Source organism: Dipodomys ordii, unplaced genomic scaffold (assembly GCF_000151885.1).
Source record: "Dipodomys ordii isolate 6190 unplaced genomic scaffold, Dord_2.0 Scaffold4, whole genome shotgun sequence".
Taxonomy (NCBI): Eukaryota; Metazoa; Chordata; class Mammalia; order Rodentia; family Heteromyidae; genus Dipodomys; species Dipodomys ordii.
In genome coordinates, this window is record NW_012267220.1 from 15358323 (window position 1) to 15375710 (window position 17388).

A 17388-nucleotide genomic window follows, 5' to 3' on the forward strand; every position below is an offset into this window, starting at 1 on the left:
TACTATAAAATATAGACAGATTAGCTAATTTTTAGGGATATGGAAATCTTGATAGACTCTGGCTATCCAGTGATAGTCACACTATTATTATTATTATTTTTTTTGATAGTCACACTATTATTAACCTCTATAGTTATGTCACACACACACACACACACCCCTATCACATTTACTTTTGGGGACACACACACACACACACACACACACACCCTTACATCACATTTACTTTTGGTAACATTCTTACCAGGTGCTGTGGAATATGAATACAGGAAGCACACACACACACACCCCTATCACATTTACTTTTGGTCACACACACACACACACACACACACACACATCCCTACACCACATTTACTTTTGGTAACTTTCTTACCAGGTGCTGTGGAATATGCATACAGGAAGTCAGCCTCTACTGGTATTTTCTGGCATGGCATGTCATCATCAGTACCACTATCTGTCTCAATGCCACAGTCTAGTTCTGTGCCCCGGCAGGCCTGCAGGTTAGAAAGTCAATTTGTATTTTTTTTTTTTTGGTTCCGGTCGTGGAGCCTGAACTCTGGGCCTGAACGCTGTCCCTCAGCTCTTCAGCTCAAAGCTAGTGCTCTATCACTTTAGCCACAGCACCACTTCTGGCTTTTTTCTTTTTGCTTATGTGGTGCTGAGGAATCGAACCCAGGGCCTCAGGCATGCAAGCCAAGCGCTCTATACTGAGCCAACTTCCCAGCCCCCAATTTGTATTTTTTTAAAGATGTATATACACATAAATGTGTATCTGAGAAATATAAGGACAGTGAAAAAAATAGAAGATAAAAGTCCAAAATTGAAATACACTTCATTCTTCCTAAGCAGTGTTTTAAATACAAAAGTAGCCTCAAGACAAAAAAGTTCATCTACTGGATAATCTACAACTGAGGAAGTGAATCTGTGATTAACACTCCACCATGATGTTCAGTTGTAACTGACCTGAAAGATGAAAAGCTTAGGTTTCCCAGCTAGAGTTCTGCAATAATCTCCTCGGAAGAAACTTGTTAATTTTTTCAGTTCAACAGGTCCATTTGTTCCAAAAATTATTCCTTCCTCACCATGGCTCAGAATTACACAAATAAAGCTGCTCCTTTTGCTATGATCTTCTTTAGAAACTGGAAAGACATAAGAAAAAAAATATTTCCAACTTTTTTCAACAATCTCAGATAAACTATGAGAACAAGATGATGAATTTTCGATGTTTTGTTTTGTTTCTTGATTTTTTGAGACAGGGTCTTACTAAGTAATATAGGCTGGGTCTCCATCTCTTAATTCTTCTGCCCAGCTCTATGAGTGCTATGATTATAGGCATTAACTCCAAATGTGGTAGGATAAAGACACTACAAGGAGAACCCAACTTGGGCATAGTCACATACCTGAAATAATTTTAGGGAGTTGGCATGAATTAAAATTCTTCTTATTTCTTACCATTGTACAGTAATTCTACAATTTCTTCACGTGTAAGGTCATTTTTATTCCTGACTTCGTATTTTAAGTTCAGGAATGTTTCTCTGAGGTTTGCTGCGTCTACATCTGTACCAGACCGAGGTGACATTCCTGGAACAGAAAGAATCACTTTTAATTCATTTCAAAAGAAGAGAATCACTTTGAAATGAAATGAATGACCTAGCAATTCACACAATCAACAAATTCTTCATTTTAAATGCTAAGAAAATTCTAATTAATCATGGTGATACGAAGTGTCTTTAGTTTTCTTTTTTTTAGCATGTAAGACATTTCATTGTAAAAGCTGTCTCAGTGCTAGTGCTTCAAGGATATCTTTCATAGCAGCTTGGATGGGAAAAAAACCCAGAACCAACTTAAATATCCCCCCACATAGGGGATTGTTAATAAATTAAGACATTTACATAATAGAATACTAGGTTGCCATTTTTTGGTGTGTGTGCTGGTGCTAGGTGGGCTTGAACTCAAGGCCTTGACTCTGTCTCTGAGCTTTTGCTTTCAAGACTAGTGCTCTACTACTTTGAGACACAGCTCCACTCAGGTTTTCTGGGAGTTAATTGGAGGTAAGAGTCTCATGGACTTTCTTGCCTGGGCTGACTTTGAACTGTGATCCTCATATCTCGGCCTCCTGAGTAGCTAGGACTACAGGCATAAATCACTGATGCCCACCTAGGTTGCTATTTTTTAAGGCAAAAATTTGCCATGGGACCATGGTCATTGTTTCAAAATGATTTGAAATTCAAAAAAGAAATTTGTTCAAGGGGAAAGTTGGTGTTAGGTCTATATACCCAGGTCTACAGCTTTTCGTCGTTCTTTTCTAATGCCCCCCACATAACGGACAGATTTATTACATGATGCACTCAGATTAAGAAATGCTGACATTCTGAGGGAAACACGCCTGAAAATCTGTATGAATATTAAAGTATCTATCTTTAAAACATATGGAAGCTGGGTTTGGTGGTATACATTTGTAATCCCAGCACTCTGGAGGCTGAGCCATCAGCCTAAGAAGACTTCCAGAACATCATGACTTACATAGCAAGACTGTCTACAAAGCAATGAAAACAAATGAGAAAGTGAATACTTTCCCCTTTCCCCTCCAGACTTCCATATTCATCCAATAGAAACATACAACAACAGCAAAAAATCTTGTTTCTGAGGAATGTGTCAGTGCTTTTTTTTTTTTTTTTTGCTCTCTGCTAATCTTTAATTTTTAAAAGTTCTGTTATGTGCATCTGAAGTTAAAATATACTCCTGGAGGTGCTTATAAAGAATGGCTGAGGCTGATGTGGTACTGTGTGAAAGACGGTTGAGTTCTGAGGCTGGTTTGTTCAGCTACTTTATAGACTAGAAAGCCTTTAAGTTTCAAGCTGATAAAAGAGCTCACTTTAAGACAGAAGTCAGGCCATTCAGCCAATATTTTTTGGAAGAAATATAATGACAAGCTTCAGAAAGAAAGAAAAAAGAAAGAAAAGGCAAAGAAAATTGTACAGGAAGAAGATATTATTATTGGCAATAGGAGGTAGAATGTAGGTAAAATCTTTAAAAAAAATCATAAAACAAAAAGAAATGAAGCATTTTGTCTGTTATTTCATAGTTAAAGTTGGTATTTTAAAGTTACAGCTAGGAAGTGGAGGAGTGGCTCAAGTGATAGAGCACCAGCCTTGGGCGAAAAAGCCAAATGAGTGTGCAAAAATGAGTCCAAGCCCCAGAACTGGCTAAAACAAAATCAAGTTATAGCTAAAAGCAATCAACCTAATGCTGTGGAAGAGTTATAGCTAAAAGCAATAAACATAATGCTGTGCAGGAGTTATAGCTAAAAGCAATAAACATAATGCTGTGGAGGTTTAGTACCCGCTTCCAACTATCATTCTGACTCTTTCAACTATTCTACAAGTCCTGGTGATTTTTTCCTGGTGTATCATGACTTCCTCCCAGATCTAGTTTCTCAAATTAAAAAATTAATTCTAATATAATTACTAACTACTTCAAAGAATGATCATAGCTTCATCTTCATCTTAAAGAAGAAAAATAGGAAGATTGCCCAAATGCTTATTATTACAGTAAGTTATACAAATTAGACAAAAAATATATTTAGAACATACAGTCATATACCCACTAAAATGACAGACCAAAAAACTACATAGCAACATCAAAAATGCTTATATTAAGTGGAATAAGCAGAATGCTACATTGTATGGATTTTATACACAAAATAAAACTATCATGATAATTAAAAGCAATATAATAAATTAACTTTTGGGTATTGTGAAGGGTTTTATTTTCTATATTTTTCTATATTCTCTTATGGTGCTTAGGCCATGCTGAACTTAAAGAGAGCCATTTCAGTGGGAGAGACAGAAAAACCGAGAAATAAACTCCAGTGAATATCTAGAAATGAATACACCAGTAATACCACCAGAGAATGAGATATGAGGATCAAGATATAAAAGCAACCAGCACAGGACTCTTATCTCTAACCAACAAAAGGCCTAAAGTAGACGTACGGCTCAAGTGGTAGAGCACTTGCCTTGTGCAAAAAAGCCTCAAGATAGCATGAGACTCTATTCAAAATTTAGGGAAGAAAGAACAAATATCTGACCAAAGCTTAAGGGAAAAGCTTCTTCAATGTGCAAGGTCTTTGTCTTCCTCTTAGGCTCAGAGGAAAGGGCAATCAAGCAAAGGAAGATATAAGGAAGAAAAACAGAACAGAGGGTGGAGTAAGAGCTTGCACTGGCGTCGCAGACAGGCAGACCAAGGCCCAGCCCGCAGCCCTCAGCCCCGGACCTGATAGTGAACAACATCCACACCCACACACCCCCAACCCCCTTGTGTCTGACAGCTTTCCAAGCTCTCAGCATAGAACCCTAGCTACTTTTCAGAGTTACTATTCAAATAAGGAGCTGCCCAGTAGGTTCTGGAAAGAATTCAAACAAGACAACTTGTCAAGAACTTTTCACTGGTATAAAAGAGGAGAGGGGAAAGAAGGAAGGGTTGCAGATACAGAAGTGAGGCTCACAGATAGGGCTGGCTGTCAGAAGTGGGGCTATACCTTAAGGCTCCCTCCTCCTCCCTTCTCTTCCTTCTTTCTATTTATAAGTAGAACTCTGTTTTCTCCCCACACCCTGTTCCATGTCTTAATTAGTAACTGTAGAGTTTGTTCAAAACAACTCCTCCCCCTGTGCACTCCTTACTCTCAGGTTAGGAAACCAGATCACAATTAAAAAGTAGTTGTAGCTGGTCATGGTAGTTCATGTCTGTAATTCCAGCTACTAGGGAGGTGGAGCTCAGGAGCATCAGCGTTAGTGGCCAGCGTAGGAGTTAGTGGGATACCATTTTAATAAGCTGAGTGTGGTGGCGCTGCCAGTGATCCTAGCTACACAGGAAGGAGAATCTGGTTCTAATGTCCTGGGCAAAAATATAACACCATTCTGGAAAAACTAAAGCAAAAGTGAGCTAGAGCATGGCTCAAGCTGTTCAGTACTACTGCCTCCCTCTCCAAAGTAGTGTAAAAGCACAGAATGGAGACCAGCTATGAACGAAACTAGAGATCCTACGAAACTAGAGATCCTGCGAAGGGAAAGCCTACAAACACATTTCCTCAGTTCATATGGCATTATAGAGAAGGCCCTGCCTTCTCTCTACTTGATAGTTTACTTCACTAATAATTCACTAATAACTCACTTCACTGACCAATACAATAAACACATCAGTATGGCTTTCTATATCAAATCAAAAACAAATGACATAGGACAAATCATGTTAAGGTACATACCTGTGCTTTTATCAAAGTTCTTATTATTAATTATTATACATACACCCATTTCAGGATAATCCATTTTGTAACTATTATCCAAGGATATGCCAGAGTCCATTGATTTGCTGCCATGGATGATCTTTCTGTATGGAAATCAAACAACAGGTTACAAAGGGAGAAAGGATTACTCCATGAATACAACTTTTATGACTCGTAACAACAGTTAACTTTTGCTTAAGACTATATACCAGACTTTGTGCTACAGATTTTTCCTTGTTTAAATCACAACATTGGGTGTCATCTCTAGCACATCACATACAGATAGGTGGATACAGTTAATTAATTTCACAATGACCCACTTCAGGGTTAAGGCTGAAGGCTTTCCTTTAGGTTTTAGTAAAATTTCATCAAACATACTTTATAATTTAACATTTTCTTATAACTTTATAAAATAGTTCATTTTCAAGGTAAGAGTAAAATTACCTTGAGATGATTGGAAACCACTAAATTATTTGTCAAACTTCATGAGCTGAACAAATTAGGGTCACTAAAACATTTTCTTAAAGGGTATTAAAGGGAAGCTGGGACAGGAGGATCTCTAGTTCAAAGCTGGCCTGTACTATCTATCTCAAATCATTTGAAAGAAAAAAAGAAAGAGGCAAGGAGACATTAGTTCAAAATCCTAAGAATAGAATAATAAAAATGGGTCTCAGAAATAAACTCTGCTTTTAAAAAAAAGACAATAAAATTATAAAAGACAACCATTGTCCATCTTTGTGGAGTACAGTATGAGATTTTACATTTGTGCTGATCACCTCAAGATACTGAATGTCATACAAGTTCTCACACAGGTAGTAACAGACATGGATTAAATGGAGATTATTTGAGGTTTAGTTTGCTCTTTTTTTTTTTTTTTTTTTTTTTACTGTCTGCCAGTTATGAGAAGCAATACTAAGCACAAAAAAGAAAACAAAAGAACAACGAAGGATAAAAGATGATCTTCAACAAGGCACATATTCCCAGACTGAAAAACTAGAATTGCATTTTTGTCTTAAAACCTATAAACAAGAGGTGAAGACACAAAACCAACCTCTCTGGGTAGTGACTTGGGAAAGTTCAAAATACCCTGAGGGATGTGTTCTGTCTGGGAAGGGTGGAGAGGTAGAGAGGAGGGGAAGGGAACAGAGTCTGTTTCTTTTTTTTGGGGGTGGGGGGTTGGTCCTGGGCCTGGGCGCTGTCCCTCAGCTCTTCAGCTCAAGGCTAGTGCTCTACCACTTGAGCCACAGCATCACTTCTGGCTTTTTTTCTTTTTGCTTATGTGGTGCTGAGGAATCGAACCAAGGGCCTCATGCATGCAAGGCAAGTGCTCTACCACTGAGCCACCTTCCCAGCCCGAGTCTTTCTGTTTCTAGGGACTAGATTCCAATTATGGCTCCATAAAACCCACAGGGTTTATTAGGTCAAGCATTTTCCTTTCTTCCTCCCCATTTCATGAGGAAGTTGAGAGACTGGAGTAAAGTAAAGTCAGAGAGCTGAGGTAGAAAGTGAGTTTGGGTTCTGGCTTGAAAGTTTGTATTCTTTCTTTTTTATATGTGTCAGTTGTGGGCCTTGAACTCAGGGCCTGGGCACTGTCCCTGAGCTTTTTCACCCAAAGCTAGCGTTCTACCACTTTGAGCCATACTGTCATTTCTGATTTTCTGGTAGTAAATTGGAGATAAGAGTCTTACAGACTTTCTTGCCTGGGCTGGATCTGAACTTCGATATTCAGATTTCAGCCTCCTGAGTAGCAAGGATTACAGGCATGAGCCACCAGCACCTGGCTAGGCCTGCGTACTTTCCACCTCCACATTCCTCCAAGTCTTCTGTACTACGCATACTCATCTTTCTTTGACTATACAGGATTCATTTTTAATACTCACGTTTCAAATGTTTTAATGGATTTTGAATCCACTGAATTTTCAGAGTTCTCCATGGCTACTTGTCTTAACTGGAACATAAAGAAAACAAAAGTTAGTGAAGACAGTCAGCCATTATAAAACCACAGCATTAATCACAGTGGTTATTTCTCCGAATATTCTTCATTTGCCTGTATTGTCTGATTCCTGTCAGACCTGGGGAGTAGGTTCATTTGCATAAAGTTTAACTCCTCCTCCCTTCATTCTTCCTTAATTGGTGATTTTTTTAAAATTCCCAGCTGCAGTATCTCTGCCAGCTGAACAGACTGCAGTTTCTTTCCATTACCATGCAACAAATCAGGTCTTCATAGGAACTCAGCTTCCAACTCAACAGAGTTAAAAAAAAATCCTAAAAACTTTCCACGATGGCATACTTCACATAATACTTTATTGCAATGGTTAAATTCCCAAGAGATTCTGTACCAAACCACCATATAACTTTATTCTTAAACTGGACTTCACAGTTCCAGCTTCTCATGTAGAGTGGTAGAATGGCCTAGGAAACCTAAAAGTAAAACCTAAAAGTTCCTTCATTTCAGCAGGACAGCTACATTCACACGGTAAAAAGTCCTTATAATCAAAGCAGTTGCCACTTCCTGTATTATTAGGTTTGCTAGGCATTTCATATATACTCTTCCCAGTAATTCTAGCCAGGAAAGTCTAGTGATTAACTCACTGTCACAGGTCACAGACAGAAGACACAGCCCTTTGCCTTTATGGGGCTGAGGGAACTAGTCCCTGACTACTTTTCTTTCAAGAGTTCCACTAGATATTCTCTAGCTTTCCAGAAGCAAAGGTACTTGTTATGGTGGTCTCTCTCACTAAGTTACATAGAGGAAAAAGTAAGCAGAGAGAAGCATGTGCACATGCGTGCACACGCGTGCACACACACACACACACACACACACACACACACACACACACACACACAGAAATCCTAAATGAATTTCTCTAGACTCTAGAAGCCCTGCTTATGTCAAATATTTCAATCAAAATACCTTTAACCTTACTCCTGCCCTAAAATCAGAAATATTATAGATCTACTTCAGTTTTTTTTTGTTTTTTGTTTTTTTGCTGGCTAACTGGAGATAAGTCTCACAGAATATTCTGCTGGGCTGGCTTTGAACTTGATCCTTAGAAACTTAGCCATGGATTATAGCTAGGATTATAGAAGCACTTGGCTTCTGCTTTTTAAAATTTGTAAATTGTAATGCAATGTATTTCAAATATTTCTGTTTGCAATTGCACAGCTCATTCAGTGACATTAAGTGCAGTCACACTGTTGTGCAGGCTATTCCCTCCAGAACTTTATTTTCCCAAACCAAAGCTGTATTAAGCTTCTCCATGAAAGGTTTTTAGGAAAAGGTAACTCTCTCCTCTCTCCCTTCCCCAAAGCTCAGTTTCTTTCCCTCCCCCACTCCTCCTGTCTTGTTTCTGGTGGGGAAAAAGGCAGAGCAGAGGAATTCTCACTGTTTCAATTTAACCACAGATGGGAGAGTTATACCTTCTTCTAGCCTGTGTTTTGTATTGCTATGAAGGCTCTTTGCTTTTCTACCATGTTCCTTCCTATAGGTTTTCTAGATAACCACAGGAGGTTGTGAGCATACCTGAGCAACACCATCTTTTAGTCAGTTATTGAGCTTTTAGAAAGCACATATTTTATATCAGGAACCATTATGAGTACTTTGACAAAAGACAAGATAGAGTTCCTACCTTCAAGAAACTCTCATTCTAGAGAGGAAGAGTGGTTACAGATTGATAGAGTCTGGTAGGAGCTATGAGAAAAAAACATAAAATAGGGTAGCCCAGGCAATAATCACCTTTGGTGATTGACAGATATCTAAATAATATAGAGACAGCAATTAGAGGTTGTCCTTCTTGGGGGAAGGCCAGCAAGAATTTACTGTATTGAAACTCTGGAGAGACCAGTTTGATTAGTTTATCAAGGACTGGAGGGAGATAACAAAGGAAAGATAAGATATCATAATGTCTTTGGAATTAAGAAGATCTTTGATTCTATTCTACTTTTGGTTTGTTTTTGCTTTCTTTGACACTGGGTCTTAAGAAAGTCCTAGGCTGGTCTTGAACTTCCTATGTAGCCCCCAGCTTAGTTCAAGATCACCTAATCTCTTCCTCTTCAGTGTTCAGATTACAGGTATATGCTACCACGCCCAGCTATTATTGGAACACATTAAGTGGAAAAACAAACAGCATGCTTAAAAAAATCACTTTGGCTGCTGAGTAGACAATCAACTATAGAAAGTCAGTATGAAAACCAGTATGAAAGTCAGTATGAAAAACTTTTGGAATAGTCTAGGCAAAAGACAATGAGGGGATGATCAAGATTGGAGATGTACAGTGATGCTGTAGACTGTATCTATGAGAGGGTAAATACAACTTATATAAGGAAAAGCTTGAGCCTCAGTAAGAACAGAGACAGCTCTTCACTGCAATTAACAGTCTTAAGCCTGCAATTAATGTTTCAGTCTTAACTCAAATAATTACCATTTGACTATTTCCAATATTAGGCAAGAGACAGATACTTATCTTTTAGCAAAGTAGTTGGTAGATAAAAGAAAAAAACCACTAATTCTTTTAGAATAGGAGTTAACATAGCATCATCCTATTTGATGAGGATTTCTCAGGAACAAAATTCTATTAAGGTACTTTACTTCCTTCATTATCAGCATGTGAATGATACATATCTTCTCAGTTATCACTTGATCTTAATGAAAATTTGACTCTGGGGTAAATAAGGTCATCTAGCACCACACATGTGCACACTTGCTCTCTATTTGTCATGGACTTTCCCCATATGACACACTCAGTTCTCACTTGGGAGATGAGCTCTGCTTCCTGCTGAGCTCCCTAAAGTGGTACACTTAGCATTACATCATCCCCATTAGCTAATGCCTCGCTGAATATATATTATTCTAGGGCTAGTGATCTCATCTTAGGAAGCCAAAATATTACCTCCTAAGGGAAATATTCACTGTCCTACATGGTTACAGGAGTTTAGGCTTCTGTATTTTCATTTGACAACGAACATTGTCAACTATAGAGAAAATACACAATAGATGCTTAAAAGCATATATCCTGGCACGGCCATGGCTTTAACATTAATTAGTTCTTGCTGTGTTGATGTATGTAATTCTTTGCACCAATTTAAGATGCTGACAGCAGAAGGAAAAAAAATCTAACGATATTACAGGGAATTTGTAGAAAACCACTGACTGATAGGAACTGATTAGATAGGAACTTAGGACTTATGCCTCAAAATTCTCTACTTTCTACCTCTCCTCGGCACTGAAGATATAACAGATATTCAAAAGATTACATACATTGTCAGGAGAAATTTACTGTCACTCTGAAGTAGATATTTAAACATTTCAAGCTGTGTTTTCCTAAAGAGGTAAAAAGCTGGAATGTTTTCCCTACTTACATAATGGTTAGCCAGTAACTCATTGCAATAGTAGGGGTAAAATAGAATAGATTATCTGTGGAATTAAAACAGAGGAATGAAAATTAATTTCTAAGATTGAAATCTCTATCTTAAGCTATACTATGTTAACATTTTGATATAAAGGACAAACAGCCTGTTATGTAAGAAGGAGTTTTCTATGGGATTTGTAAATGAGATGTAAATGAGTCAAACCAGTTTTAGTGAACCTTGAGGAAGAAATCTGTCCCCAATCATTATGCAGTTCCTGGTGTCTGTCCTACAGGGAAATGCTGAGGTCAGGAATAAAACTTAGTCTCTGCTCTAGTGATTTTTGAAATCTCAGAATGAGATAGAATAATCAACATAGTTTATTTTCGAACATTTCCATGAATATACTTTCAAAGATTTAAGAGTACGATTTACCAAAAAAGCAGCCAAAGAAAGGAACAACATCCTTCTGCTCCAAGCTTACATAGGCTAAACACTGAACTAAAAGATATTTAGTTATTTATTTATTTAGGTGTCAGTATTGGGGCTTGAATTTAGGATCTGGATGCTTTCCTAGCTTTTTTGCTTAAGAAAAAAAGAAGAAGCCAGGCACCGGTAGCTTATGCCTATAAGCCTAGCTACTCAGGAGACTGAGATCTGAGGATAGCAATTCAAAGCCAGTCTGGGAAGGAAAGTCTGTGAGAACTCTTAGCTCTATAAACCATTCAGAAAACCAGAAGTGGCACTGTGGCTCAAGGGGTAGAGTGCTAGCCTTGAGCTGAAGAGCTCAAGGACAGTGCCCAGGCCCAGAATTCAAGCCCCATGACTGACAAAAAGAAAAAAGAAAAAGAGAGAGAGAGAGAAAAAAGAAAAAAGTAGAAAGCTCACACTTAAAATCCTACCTACTCAGAAGGCTGAGAGCTGAGGATCATGTTTTGAAGCTACTCTGGGCAGGAAAGTCCAGACTGAGACTCTTATCTCCAATTAGCTACCAAAAAAGCTGGAAATGGAGCTGTAGCTCAAGTGTTAGCCTTGAGCAAAAGGCACTCAGGACCTGAGTTCAAGCTCTAGGACCAGTCCCCCCTGCCCCCTCTCCCCCCCCCCCAAAAAAAGTGAAGCCACCGTGGTTTTTTGGTGGTTAATTGGCTTTTCGGTTGCTAATTACAGATAGGAGTCTCAAAGACTCAGACTTTCCTGCACCAGTTGGCTTTGAAGTACAATCTTCAGATCTTAGCCTCCTGAGCAGCTAGGATTATGGTTGGCAGAACCTACATATATGAAGAGCCAACTGAAAGAGCATTTACTCTATTTAAGCAATGAAGAAAATAGAAAAGATGATTATAGTGTAACTGGTGCCACTGGGCAACTTACTTCTAAATGCAATGCACAGGTTTCCTGCTAAGCATTCCATCTACATTGCTACTTACTTCCGTACAAAAGGTAGAGTCAAGTCCAGTATGACTTCTGGGAAGACTCTATCTCTGTGAAACAATTGATTACACTCATTGCCAACCAGTGAGAACTAAGTCTTAAAAGCAGTTTGATTTCCAGATGAAGTAAATGAAACAGAAAGCACTCTTGTTGAACAATAGATTGGGTAAGAAAAGATTTCAGTTGAAATGTAGTACAGGTTGTACCCAATCTGTCCTATCTGGTGTCTGAATTTCTTTGGGGACATATAAAAAATAATTGAACTGGTAAGACAAGACATGCTTAGTGGTAGAGTGCTTGCCTTGCATGCATGAGGCCCTGGGTTTGATTCCTCAGCACCACATAAGCAGAAAAGAATCAGTAGTGGTGCTGTGGCTCAAGTGGCAGAGCACTAACCTTGAGCTGAAGAGCTGAGGGACACTAGCCTTGAGCTGTAGAACTGGGGGACAGTGCCCAGGCTCAGAGTTCAGGCCCCATGACTGACCAAAAAATAGTTATCATAGGTTTTTGCTCATAGGTGGCAGTATATAGGTATATATGTATATGTGTGCATGTACATATATGTATATGCATGTCTGCCCATATATATCTCTCCATGGGAAGACATACATATATCTCCATGGGCAGACATGCATATACATATGTACATAGAATACACATATACCTGTATAGATAACTATATACATGGATAAACATAGAATATATCTGAGGGACTACTTAGGAAGTAGAGGGGTTAGGGGAAAAATAAATGTAGATATATGTATACATATATATATATACATACATATATAATTTTGAGATTCACTGTAATTGTACATAATAAACAGTATAAAGAACCTCAATGAAATGTGATGATTGGTAGGGGTTGGGGGAAGAGAAAAGAGAGCACTAGTGAGAGAGCATTGGGCTAACAAGGGTGAAGGAGGATAACTGTGGCTGAAATAGATTGTTGACATGGATGAAAGTGGAACCTAATGAAACTTTATTAGGAAGTGGGGAAGAGAGCAAGGCCAAGTGATAGACTGTTCAGATTGGTTGGAGTAAGTTGTACACATGCAGGGAAATGGCACAATGAAATCTCCCCTTGTATAGCTAATGTATGCTAATAGAAAAAGGGAATAAAATTTCATTGCCATAAAAAATCACTGAACTAGCTATTATTGTCACTGGGCTTGGTAAAGTCAGTCTTTCAATACTTAAAGGAAAACACTCAAACTGGAAAGGAAAATTAAACACAGAATAAGCTAAGTTCAACTGTAATATAGGAACAAATAAAACCAGCCTTTTCTCGGCATGGTCTACAGAACCAGGAAGATGCTTATGCAGAGCATCTGACTTTGTGCTACAAATCAGAAAAAGACATGATGCTTTGTGCAAGAGTTTGGTCTTTTTACTTTTCCCAACTGAAGCCAAGCTTATATTTATGTGGTGACAAAAGCACAAAGTGGCTAAGCACATTCTGACACTTATCTAACCAGCTTGCTTAGCATCTCTGGTAGCTGCCATAAGCACTGCAACTATTACAATGTTCCCATATTTGATTGCTAACATTTTTTAATCCACATGTATTAATTCTAAATTACTATGTAACTGTAAATCAACTTTGTGTGTGTGTGTGTGTGTGTGTGTGCACGCGCAGAACATAGGTTCTGGACCATGTCCCTTAGCTTTTTTGCTCAAGGTTGGAACTCTACCACTTGATCCACAGCTTCACTTCCAGCTTTTTGGTGGTTAAGAGTCTTATGATTTTTTCCTTTCTAGGCTAGCTTCAGTGATCCTTAGATCTCAGCCTGACTAGCTAGTTTACAGCGTTGAGATACTGTAGCCTGGATAAAATTTGACTTTTTTTTTTAGATAGGGAATAGTCATTAAAAAGCATGTTTTAATAAAAACCAGTGGACAAGCACTCACGTGTGTCAGGATCTAATTATAAGGAAATGGGTCAATAAGGTACACCATGATAAATAAACTAGTCTCTCTTGGTGTTTGCTTACAGTGTAGTAGGAAAGATAGTAAATATGCAAATATGAAAGATGTGGCACATTCCTGTTAGGAAATGTCTGGTGCAAAAGGATAGGAAGACTTACTTAACCTTGGAGATGTTAAATGAGAACAGACTCCTAACTCGTTCCTACTTGTAAGTCAATTCTATGGGGAGAAAGAGAATGCAAAAGTACTAAGCAGAGAATAGGTAAGAAGGTAAGCACATATCTGTTCAGAAACTGAAAGGACACTAAGGTAAAGGATAAGACAGAGGAGGTTATTCAGGACCCAATAAACGTTTGGCCTTGTTAACTAAGTTAAGGGATAGGGTCTATTCTATAGTTTCACATTTAAAGAATAGCCTAGAGAGGTGTAAGTTAAGAGAGCCCAGCCAGGAAGCTGATGCACTTAGAGAGCACAAATTGGCAGAAACCAGAGATGGACAGACATACACACATCTAGCAGGAGGTCTGCAAAGGTCTTGTGACTCATGGTGGAAGAAATGGGGTAGGGGAGGAGTAGCGGTGAGGGACCGTTGGATTCTGGGTGACGCTTACTAAGAATGGGGTAAAGTCCCAGATGTTCAAGTTAGGCTTGAGAGCAGACCCACTAAGAACAAGAGTGACTAGAAAGGCCCTCTAATCCAACCTGGTCTGAGATGCCAAGGCAGCTCCTAGAGTGACTTTGACCCAACAGAACAATGAGAAGGATTCACGATTCCAAAGTGCTTCCAAATGAGCATCTTGAAGAAACTACAACACAATCGATCCTAGAAAAATCCAGGCCCCAGACGAAACCTACCTGCAATAACGGGAGGCCTCTCGCCCTGGGGCCATGTTTTCCTGAGCCATTTCCCTCACTCCTCCCTTTCCGATCCACGCCTCGGCCTGCAGTTCTTGCAGCCGGTTTGTCTCGGCGTGCACCGGGCTGCCACCAGCTTCCTGAGCTCGGTGGCTCTGGCCTATCCACCGCTGCACCCGTAGGTGGTCTCTGGATCCGAGGCCTGGCCCGCGGGAACCCAGGCCCTGTACCCTGTTCCTCCGTCCGGCACCCTGACGCCGAGATCTACAGTCCAGCCTCGCTCTCCAGGCTCCGCGGGCGGCACTCACCACGCTGCCCACCTGCCCGGGTCTCCCGGTTCCTCAGCCCCAGACCCCGCTCCCCGGCTGGAGCGTCACGCCGCTGCCTTCACGGCTCGCCCCGCAGAACACAAGCAAAACAAAGGATCCGCCGCCCGGAGGGCCTGTCTCCTCGGCTTCCACCAGGCAGCTGCAAAACCTTGAGAGGATGAGGGAGCCGGCCTAGGGAGCCCGCGGAGGGGGCCAGAGGGGTGAGGGTCGCACTCACCGCTCAGATCGCACTGATCCACCGAACTGCAAACACGGGCTCGCTCGCCGTAGGCAACTTGCTGCTACCACTTAGGCTTTAACAAGGCAGCAGCTGGTAGAGATGAGTGGCTAAGTAGGCCTCCTCCAGAAGCCACGCCCCCTCCTGCCAGCCACGTCTCGGCAGGCCACGCCTCCTGCTCCGCCAAGCCACGCCCTCTTTCCCTGGTCCCTCTTCCCAGGTCGCGTCGTCTCCTCAGCCCCGCCCCGTTCCGGCCCCGCCTCCTGAAGAACGCCACACCCCTCCAGGCTCTGCGTGGAGCTCGCCTTCCGGTTGCGGTAGCCCCGCCCCACGTTGGTCCCGCCCCCGCGCCAGTTTTGAAGCCCGGTTCCCGCCATTTGCTGAGGATTCTCCACCCTTCTCCTCTGATGCTGAATTTTGTGGGCATATTTAGGAAGACGCTCAAAACCCAGGCCGGCTGCCTGAGCTCGAGGGGAGGAAGGAGACAGGCCTAGACCCTCAGGTAATCCCTTTTTCCTCTCAAATGACCTGAGGCCTTTCCTCAGGTTGTTGTGTGTGGTGTGTGTGTACAAAACTTTTAATTTCTCTACTGGTTCCGGGACGATTCGGGGTCATGCGCCCTTTCCAGATCTTGATGCACACTGTGATGTATTATCGTGGAAGAAGATACCACATGCACGAGCATAAAATTCTGCATCACATCTGAAGAGTTTATAACGTTCTTTCAATAAATCACCCACTCCTTGCAGAGCTACCTTGTCCTCCAAAGTCAGGGGCTATATTCTGCATAGATGAATACACAAGCTAATACTTAGATCTGTTGAGTGGTGACTGTGCTTTTACATTTTCATAAGATTGTCTTGTTTTTGTCCTTTCAACAACCCTTTTAAAGTAGGAATTCCAGCTCTTAAAGAGATTAGGTGGTTTGTTTCTAAAGGAGAAACATGGATCCCAGAAATAAAGCTTCTCCCATTTCTTTTCTTTCTTTCTTTTTCTTTTTTGTCGGTCATGGGACTTGGACTCTGGGCCTGGGCGCTGTCCCTCAGCTCTTCATCTCAAGGCAAGCACTCTACCACTTGAGCCACAGCGCCACTTTCAGTTTTCTGAGTGGTTTGTTGGAGATAAGAGTCTTACCGACTTTCCTGAGCTGGCTTTGAACTGCTATCCTCAGATCTCAGCCTCCTGAGTAGCTAGGCAAAATGATAAAACAAAAAATAAACAACAGAAAACAATGATAGGCCAAAGGACTGAAGTAGGGAGGGGAGAAATTCAATCAGTTTATGTTTAATTTCTTAAGTTGTTATTTATCCAGGGAGAAAGCATATAGTAATTTTTGTTTAAGTGAATTTTTATCTCATTTTAATATGGATACTTAAATCAGTAGGAGAAATAGCATAAATTCATTGCAAGAAGTCATGAAAAAGCTAATGCTAAGAAAATGTTAAATACCAGAACATTAGTCAATATTAGAACTTGATAAGTGTTAGGAAATATATAATACTGGTGGATCTAATCTCAGGGTAGAGGGAAAAGTTGACATTGGAAACATAAAGCCTAGGCCCCCTGAATCCAGCTGCTCCAAGGAGCTGGGCACCCACAGTCCTAGCTGGCTAAGTCTGGGCATAAACCCAGATGAGACATGCTACACAGATCTAAGTCATCTCCACTTCTAGCCTTGTTTCCTCTTTTACTCCTTAATGTGAAAGAATAACCCTGGCCTTTTTTTTGTAACTCGACCACCTTTAGTTGTAAAATGGTGTAAAATATGGCTAAATAACATTCTGTGTTAAACAATAAACCACAGAGCTCTTTAAGCCTACTCTTTTAAAATACAAGTATTTTCCGTTAGAACGTGGAAGCTATTACCAAAAATAGTGAAAAGAAGCTTTGATGTATAATCATATAAAAGAATAACAGAACTCTTTTCCCTCTAAGAATTAAAAGCATTTCTAATATGATGACCTCCCAGATGGTAGGAATAAGGAATATGATAG

General features: G+C 40.2%; 2 protein-coding genes across 2 annotated transcripts in view; one reads left to right on the top strand and one right to left on the bottom strand.

Moving 5' to 3' along the window:
- The window catches only part of Casp3 (caspase 3, apoptosis-related cysteine peptidase), a 20132-nt gene extending 4630 nt beyond the window's left edge, over positions 1 to 15502 (bottom strand). Inside the window, exons 1-6 of the mRNA XM_013026030.1 lie at positions 15395 to 15502; positions 7168 to 7235; positions 5267 to 5391; positions 1456 to 1584; positions 967 to 1142; positions 377 to 497 (exon numbers count right to left, since the gene is read on the bottom strand). Coding sequence (XP_012881484.1) covers positions 377 to 497; positions 967 to 1142; positions 1456 to 1584; positions 5267 to 5391; positions 7168 to 7220 — 604 coding nt within the window. The 5' untranslated portion in view covers positions 7221 to 7235; positions 15395 to 15502. The remainder of the gene's footprint in view (positions 1 to 376; positions 498 to 966; positions 1143 to 1455; positions 1585 to 5266; positions 5392 to 7167; positions 7236 to 15394) is intronic.
- A 259-nt stretch (positions 15503 to 15761) lies between these two features.
- Primpol (primase and polymerase (DNA-directed)) overlaps positions 15762 to 17388 on the top strand; it is a 28815-nt gene continuing 27188 nt past the window's right edge. Inside the window, exon 1 of the mRNA XM_013026009.1 lies at positions 15762 to 15896. The gene's annotated coding sequence lies outside the window, so the exon portion shown is untranslated. The remainder of the gene's footprint in view (positions 15897 to 17388) is intronic.